The sequence below is a fragment of the Salvelinus sp. IW2-2015 genome, linkage group LG4p (genome assembly GCF_002910315.2).
Source record: "Salvelinus sp. IW2-2015 linkage group LG4p, ASM291031v2, whole genome shotgun sequence".
Lineage (NCBI taxonomy): Eukaryota > Metazoa > Chordata > Actinopteri > Salmoniformes > Salmonidae > Salvelinus > Salvelinus sp. IW2-2015.
Genome location: NC_036841.1, coordinates 26,517,551 through 26,526,451, shown reverse-complemented (window position 1 = coordinate 26,526,451; position 8,901 = coordinate 26,517,551). Strand labels below are relative to the sequence as shown.

At 44.2% G+C, this 8,901-nt stretch overlaps 1 protein-coding gene across 1 annotated transcript in view; it reads left to right on the top strand.

Annotated features, from left to right (window-relative positions):
* LOC111960766 (EF-hand domain-containing protein D2) overlaps positions 1 to 8,901 on the top strand; it is a 41,226-nt gene that overhangs the window by 28,245 nt on the left and 4,080 nt on the right. Inside the window, exon 2 of the mRNA XM_023982971.2 lies at positions 2,133 to 2,280. Within this exon, the coding sequence (XP_023838739.1) occupies positions 2,133 to 2,280 (148 nt within the window). The remainder of the gene's footprint in view (positions 1 to 2,132; positions 2,281 to 8,901) is intronic.

Sequence of the window (8,901 nt, the reverse complement as noted above, 5' to 3'; positions counted from 1 at the left end):
ACAGTATTGGGTGGGTTACAGTATTGGGGTGGGTTACATATTGGGTGGGTTACATGTAGTTGGGTGGGTTACCGTGTTGGGTGGGTTACGTGTTGGGTGGGTTACCGTGTTGGGGTGGGTTACCGTGTTGGGTGGTTACGTGTTGGGTGGGTTACCGTGTTGGGTGGGTTACAGTATTGGGTGGGTTACGTGTTGGGTGGGTTTACGTGGTTTAGTGGGTGGGTTACCGTGTTGGGTGGGTTACAGTATTGGGTGGGTTACAGGTATTGGGTGGGTTACAGTATTGTGGCGGGTTACAGTATTGGGCGGGTTACGTGTTGGGTGGGTTACCGTGGTTGGGTGGGTTACGTGTTGGGTGGGTCCGTGTTGGGTGGGTTACAGTATTGGGTGGGTTACAGTATTGGGCGGGTAACAGTATTGGCGCGGGTTACCGTATTGGCGGGGTTACCGTATGGGCGGTTACGTGTTGGGCGGGTTACCGTGTTGGGCGGGTTACAGTATTGGGCGGGTTACCGTATTGGGCGGGTTACAGTATTGGGGGGTTACCGTATTGGGCGGGTTTACGTATTGGGCGGTGTTACGGGTATTGGTGGGTTACCGTGTTGGGTGGGTTACCGTATTGGGTGGGTTACCGTGTTGGGTGGGTTTACGGCGTGTTGGGCGGGTTACCGTATTGGGCGGGTTACAGTATTGGGGCATTATGAAAATCCGCGAAATAGCGAATCCGCGATAAGTGAACCGCGAAGTGGCGAGGGATCACTGTATTGGGCGGGTAACAGTGTTGGGTTGGTTACCGTATTGGGTGGGTTACCGTGTTGGGTGGGTTACCGTGTTGGGTGGGTAACCGTGTTGGGCGGGTTACAGTATTGGGTAGATGTAGATTGATGTTCAACAGGACAAAATGTGTTTCATTGGGGGGTTGTATCAGCATCAGTGATTTATTTGGGATGGGTGTTAGGCGTAAGCAAAGACCGTTCTCTTTAAAGTGATGGGTGGGGTTCAGATCAGTGGTCCTTTGTGCTACTGAGATGATGATGATGTCTTTAGGCTGATTGTTAGGAAGTTAATAGTCCTAAATCAGGTTGTTTTGAAGGGAGGGGGTTTAGTTCCTATGGCCTTTGAAGAGTTGAACTGAAACAATGACCTCTCTCTCTTTGGTTTCTGGTCTGACCAGATTACACTCCTACCATTCAGGCGTCGGCAAGATAGGAGCACACGTGTGTGTTTGAGTGTGTGTGTGTGTCTGTGTGAGAGAGAGAGAGTGTGTGTGTGTGTCTGTGTGAGAGAGAGAGAGTGTGTGTGTTTCCTCACTCACACCCAGATCCAGTGCCTCTCGAACAGCTGTGTGAAAGTATCTATAAATACTTCTTGTGTCAGATAGACAGACAGAGTCCTTGCAGCCCCCCCCCCCACACACACACACACACACTTCTGCTCTATCTCCATCTCACTCAGTCATCTCTCTCTCTGTTTTTCAATTACTCCCTTGATCTGTTTATCTAGGACCCCCAACACCCTTGATTCATCTGTTTGTCTGATGACAAAGAGTGTGTTGTGTTTAACTGTGATTGATCAGGGAAAGTTGGTGTTTGTGTGTGTCAGTCAAGCAAAGGTAGCTGTCTGGTTAGTGTCAACCACTCGCATCACTATTCCTGACATCGGACCGACCTCATAACATGTCTCTCTCTCCTCTGTGTGTGTGTGTGTGTGTGTGTTTTAATGTCATTGGCAGGCTTAGGGTCTGTATCTCTATGCCTAGATGTGGCCTTCTGGTCAGACTCAGGGTATAGATGCCTTTCACCACATTGGGCCTGTCAGCCAGTCTTGGCTGAACTTAGAAAAGGTTTGGCACATATCTTCCATGAGGTTTTTCTGAGCATTTGACCTGACCAAGAGAAACACCTCTAGTTGTTGGCTATATAACTATCTATGGCCATCGCTTTTGTCCTTTATGACAGAATGGACGTGTTTCCTCTCCTGGTAATTTAATGTGAGGTAATGTCTGTGTACCTTCCTCTTTCCCTGGCTGTATGTAGACACACCTCTCTGTAGGTTTGACAGTGGTAAGGACGGCTTCATAAAGTTGTGATGTTATAATGTAAGTTCATTGATCTACCCTCCTCTCGCTGTAGGTTTGACAGTGGTAAGGACGGCTTCATAGACCTGATGGAGTTGAAGCTGATGATGGAGAAGCTGGGAGCTCCTCAGACCCACCTGGGCCTCAAGAACATGATCAGGGAGGTGGATGAGGACTTCGACAGCAAGCTGAGCTACAGAGAGGTGTGTGTAATGTGCTGTCTACTTCCATGTCAATGTCCCTGTGTGTGTGCCTGAGTGAGTCAATGCCTCACAAGGCCTGTTAATTACAGTGTGTCTTTTTTAACTGCAGTAACACATACAGAGCCTTCAGAAGGTATTCACTCTCCTTGAGTTTTTCCACATTTTGTTGTGTTACAGGCTGAATTTTGTTTTGTCACTGGCCTGCACAAAATACCCCATAGTGTCAAAGTGGAATTATGTTTGTGAAATGTTTACAAATTAATAAAACATTTAAATTTGAAATGTCTTGAGTCAATAAGTATTCAACCCCTTTGTTATGGCAAGCCTAAATAAGTTCAGGAGTATAATTGTGCTTAACAAGTGACTTAATAAGTTGCATGGACTCACTCTGTGTACAATAATAATGTTTAACATGATTTTTAATTGACTACCTCATCTCTGTACCCCACACATACAATTATCTGTAAGGTTCATCAGTCGAACAGTGAATTTCATACACAGATTCAACCACAAAGACCAGGGAGGTTTTCCAATGTCTCGCAAAGAACGGCACCTATTGGTACGTAGATGGGTAAAAATGTAAAAAAGCAGACATTGAATATCCCTTTGAGCATTGTGAAGTTTTTAATTACATTTTGGATGGTGTATCAATACACCCAGTCACTGCAAAGATACAGGCGTCCTTCCTAACTCAGTTGACGGAGAGGAAGGAAACCGCTCAGGGATTTCACCATGAGGCCAATGGTAACTTTAAAATAGTTACAGAGTTTAATGGCTGTGATAGGAGAAAACTGAGGATGGATCAACACCATTATAGTTACTCCACAATACTAACCTAGTTGACAGAGTGAAAAGAAGGAAACCTGTACACAATACAAATATTCAAAAACAGGCATCCTGTTTGAAACAAGGCACTAAAGTAATACTGAAAAAAAATGTGACGAAGTAATTCACTTTTTGTCCTGAATACAAAGTGTTATGTTTGGGGAAAATCCAATACAACACATGACTGAGTACCACTCTCCATATTTTCAAGGATAGTGGTGGCTGCATCATGTTATGGGTATGCTTGATATCGTTAAGGACAGGGGAGTTTTTCAGGATAAAAAATAAATGGAATGGAGCTAAGAACAGGCAAAATCCTAGAGGAAAACCTAGTTCAGTCTGGTTTCCACCAGACACTGAGGTGAATTCACCTTTCAGTGGACAATAACCTAAAACATAAGGCCAAATCTACACTGGAGTTGCTTACCAAGAAGACAGTGAATGTTCCTGAGTGGCCGAGATACAGTTTTGACTTAAATATGCTAGAAAATCTATGGCAAGACCTGAAAATGGTGTCKAGCAATGATCAACAACCAATTTGACAGAGCTTGAATAATTTTGGAAAGAATAATGGGTAAATGTTGTACAATCCAGTGTGGAAAGCTCTTAGAGACTTACCCAGAAAGACTCACAGCTGTAATCGCTGCCAAAGGTGCTTCTACAAATTATTGACTCGGGTGTGAATGCTGTAAATTAGATATTTCTGTATTTCATTTGAATAAATGTGCAAACATTTCTTAAAACATGTTTTCACTTTCTCATTATGGGGTATTGTAAAAATCAATTTTGAATTCAGGCTGTAACACAACAAAATGTGGACTAAGTCAAGGAGTATGAATACTTTCTGAAGGCTCTGTACTCCCTTCAGGACAGTCTGTAAAACGGTGCGTCTCATTATCACTCTGCGAGTGTATGGGGAGGAGGAGGGGGAGGGAGAGAGAGAGATAGAGAGAACCTGGAGAAGAGTCCCCTCCGCCAGCTGGTATGGAGACTACTTACAAACACAATTAAACAAAAAGATAGTTACTTGACACATTGGAAAGAATAATACAAAAAACAGAGCAAACTTGAATGTTATTTGGCCCTAAACAGAGTACACAGTGGCAGAATACCTGACCACTGTAACTGACCCCAAATTAAGGAAAGCTTTGACTATGTACAGACTCTGTGAGCATGGCCTTGCTATCGAGAGAGGCCGCCATCGGCAGCTCTCAAGAGAAGACGGCTATGTGCCCACTGCCCACAAAATGAGGTGGAAACCGAGCTGAACTTCTTAACCTCCTGACAAATGTATGACCATACCAGCGACACATATTTCCTTCAGTTTACACACACCCCTAAAGAATTTGAAAACAAATCCAATTTTGATAAACTCCCATATCTATTAGGTGAAATACAACAGTGTGCCATCACTGCAGAAATTTTTGTGCCCTGTTGCCACAAGAAAAGGGTAACTAGTGGAGCATAAACACCATTGTAAATACAACCCATATTTATGTTTATGTTCTCGTTCATACTTCAACTATTTTCACATTGTTATAACGTTTGTCTATTATTTAAAAACTTTTGTGTGTGTGATGTTTACTGTTCATTTTGAATTGTTTATTTCCTTTTTATTTCTTGTCTATTTCACTTGCTTTGGCAATGTAAACATATGTTTCCCATGCCAATAAAACCCTTTGAATTGCATTGAATTGAGAGTGAGAGAAACTGATTACGACAGGTAGCACACTTCTGCATGACTTAGCCTCAGCCCCCTCCAATGACCTATCTCCCCTTCTACCTCCTCCTCCCCTCCCTCTCTCTCCTTCTATTTCCTTCCCCCTCTCTCAACCTTCTTACTCCCCTCCCTCTCTCCCGTTCTTACCGTTTCTATTCCTACCCTCTCCTCGTATGCTTTCCTACCCCCTACGCTCCGTATCTTTCCAGCTCCCCACTCTTCTCCGTATCTTCCTACCCCCCTCTTCCGTATCTTTCGCTACCCCCCCTCTCTCCGTTCATTTCCACCCCCTTCGTACGTCACCCCCCCTCTCTCCGATTATCTTTCCTACCCCCTCCTCTCTCCGTATCTAATTCCTACTCCCCCTCTCCGTATCTTTCCATAACCCCCCCTCGCTCCGATCTTTCATACCCCCCTCTCGTCCCGTATCTTTCATACCCCCCCTCTCTCGTATCTTTCCTACCCCCTCCCTCCTGTAATCTTTCCTACCCCCCTCCCTCCGTATCTTTCCGTAACCCCTCCCTCCGTATCTTCTTACCCCCTCTACTCCGATTTTTCCTACCCCCCCTCTCTCCGGTATCTTCTAAATCCCCCCTCTCTCCGTATCCTTTCCTACCCCCCCTCTCTCCGATCTTTTCCTACGCCCCCATCTCTCCGTCTTTTCCTAACCCCCCCTCCTCTCGTATCTTTCCTACTCCCCCTCTCCGTACTCACCCCCTTTCCTATTTGCGCCCCCGACTCTCCGTATCTTTCATACCCCCCCTTCTCTCCGTATTTTCTACCCCCTCTTCTCCTCTTCTCCGTATCTTTCCTACCCTCCCTCGTATCTTTCCATAACCCCCCTCCTCCGTACTTTTTACCCCATCTTTCCGTATCTTTCCTACCCCTCTCTCGTATCTTTCACTCCCCCTCTCCGATATCTTCTACCCCCGTCTCTCCGTATCTGTTCCTACCCCCCCCTCTCTCCGTATTCTACCCCCCTACGTTCATTCCTACCCCCCTCTCTCCGTATCTTTCTAACCGCCCCCCTCTCTCCGTTCTTTCTACCCCCCCCCCCTCTCGTTCTTTCCTTACCCCCCCCTCTCTTATCTTTCCTACCCCGCCCTCTCTATTACCCCCCACTCTTCCGTTTCCTTTCCTACCCCCCCCCCCCTCTCTCCGTAATCTTTCCTACCCCCCCCTCTTCTCTGTATACTTCCTACGATTCTGACTTTCCACCCTCCCTCTGTATCGTTCTACCCCCCTCCCCCGTATCTTTCCTACCCCCCCTCCTCCGTATCTTTCCTCCCTCCCTCCCTCCGTATCTGTCCTACCCCCACTCTCTCCGTATCTTTCGCTACGTATCCTTCCTACGTATCTTTTCCTACCCCCCCACTCTCGTCCGATATCTTTCCTACCCCACTTCCCTTCTGTGTATGCCTTCTACCCCCCTCTCCCTCTAATATCTTTACTACCACCCTCATGTATCTTATCCTACCCCCTCTCTCTCCTTCTCTCTCACACGTACTCACAGGGTTTAACAGGTATAGGGGCAGCTGAACAGAGATAACAAAGACTCCTTTTGTTTTTTGGTTTGAGCTCGAGGCATTGACTAAGCCCATTCCTTGCTTCTCCTCTGCCTCTCATGTCTCCTGATTGGCAAGTTTAGCTGAGTCTTCGACACAATACATATCCCATTAACACAAGCAACAGTCCCTAGGACCAGCAGTGGTCAGCTAGATTGGGGGATTCTGATATCACTCCTTCTGAGCTCTGGTTTCCTCTCATACGGTGTCTTTCCTGAGTTACCTGCATTTCTAGGAGTTTCCCATACGCGACCATGCTTCTACATACTGAATTGCTTTGTGGTTTTAGGGACTGGGTGTCAGGTAATAGCACTTTTGACAAACTAACTGATGTAAAAAGTGCTTATATAAATACAATTTGATTTGCTCATCGAGGTCCGCATACATCAAGGGTCACACACCAGAAACACATCCTTCATAGGAGGACAGTTCGTGACACTAACCCACAGACACGAACGGTTGTTATAACATCTATATGAATATTACAAGGACCAGTTATCACTTCTACTATGATATTACAAGGACCAGTTATCACTTTATATGATATTACAAGGACCAGTTATCACTCTATATATTATACAAGGACCAGTTATCACTTCTATATGATATACAAGGACCAGTTATCACTTCTAATATGATATTACAAGGACCAGTTATCACTTCTATATGATATTACAAGAAAAGACCAGTAGATCACTTCTATATGATATTAACAAAGGACCAGTTAATCACTCTACTAATGATATTACAAACAGTTTATCACTTCTATATGATATTACACAGGACCAGTTATCACTCTATATGATTATACAAAGGCGCAGTTATCACTTCTAGTATAATATTACAAGGACGTTATCACTTCTATATGGATGTTATGTAATTACGACTTTAATTGATGTTGTGAAGCTTGTAGGATGTTATGAAGACTATGTCATGTGGCGTACATGAAATGTAGGAATGTGGACCCTATATTGGCAAAAAATCAGTTCGTAGTTGTTCTTTACAGCAAAAATAAATTTACTAATGACCTACAATAAACATAATTTGTTTATTTCACAATAGCAGTGCACTGTAAACTCCTGATATATTCTACAATCTACTGACCTAAAAAATTAACCTACATAACACCTTAGACCCAAATACATTTAAACTCAGTTTTTTTCACAATTCACTGACATTTAATCCTAGATAAAAATTCCCTGTTTTAGGTCAGTTAGGATCACCACTTATTTTAAGAATGTGAAATGCCAGAATAATAGTAGAGAGAAGTATTTCTTTCATCTTTTATTTCTTTCATCACATCCCAGGTGGGTCAGAAGTTTACATACACTCAATTAGTATTTGATAGATGTTGACTTTAAATTGTTTAACTTGGGTCAAACCGCGTAGCCTTCCACACCCCACAATAAGTTGGGGTGAATTTTGGCCCATTCCTCCTGGCCAGAGCTGGTGTAACTGAGTCAGGTTTGTAGGCCTTGCTCGCACACGCTTTTTCAGTTCTGCCCACAAATTTTCTAAGATTGAGGTCAGGGCTTGTGATGGCCACCCAATACCTTGACTTTTTGTCCTTAAGGCCATTTTGCCACAACTTTGGAAGTATCCTTGGGTGTCATTGTCCATTTGGAAGACCCATTTGCGACCAAGCTTTAACTTCCTGACTGATGTCTTGAATTTTGCTTCAATGATTCCACATCATTTTCCTCCCTCATAGTTTCATCTATTTTGTAAGTGCGTGCACCAGTCCCCCTGCAGCAAAGCACCCCCACAACATGATGCTGCCACCCCGTGCTTCACGGTTGGGATGGTGTTCTTCGGCTTGCAAGACTCCCCCTATTTCCTCCAACCATACGATGGTCATTATAGGCCAAACATTCTATTTTTATTATTCGCCAGACATTTCTCCAAAAAGTACGATCTTTGTCCCCACTGTGCAGTTGCAAACCGAGTCTGGCATTTTTTTATTGCGGTTTTGGAGGCAAGTGGCTTCTTCCTTGCTGAGCGGCCTTTCAGGTTCTGTCGATATAGGACTTGTTTTACTGTGGATATAGTATTTTGTGTGCCTTTTCTCCAGCATCTTCACAAGTTCTTTGCTGTTTTTTGGGATTGATTTGCACTTTTCGCACAAAGTACGTTCATCTCTAGAACAGAACGCGTCTCCTTCCTGAGCGGTATGACGGCTGCATGGTCCATGGTGTTTATACTAGCGTACTATTGTTTGTACAGAATTACCGTGGTACCTTCAGGCATTTTGAAGTTGCTCCCAAGGATGAACCAGACTTGTGGAGGTCTACAATTGTTTTTCTGAGGTCTTGGCTGATTTATTTTATATTTCCCTGATGTCAAGCAAAGAGTTACTGAGTTTGAAGGTAGGCCTTGAAATACATCCACAGGTACACCTCCAATTGACTCAAATTGATGTCAATTAGCCTATCAGAAGCTCTAAAGCCATGACATAATTTTCTGGAATTTCCAAGCTGTTTAAAGGCACAGTCCAACTTAGTGTATGTAAAG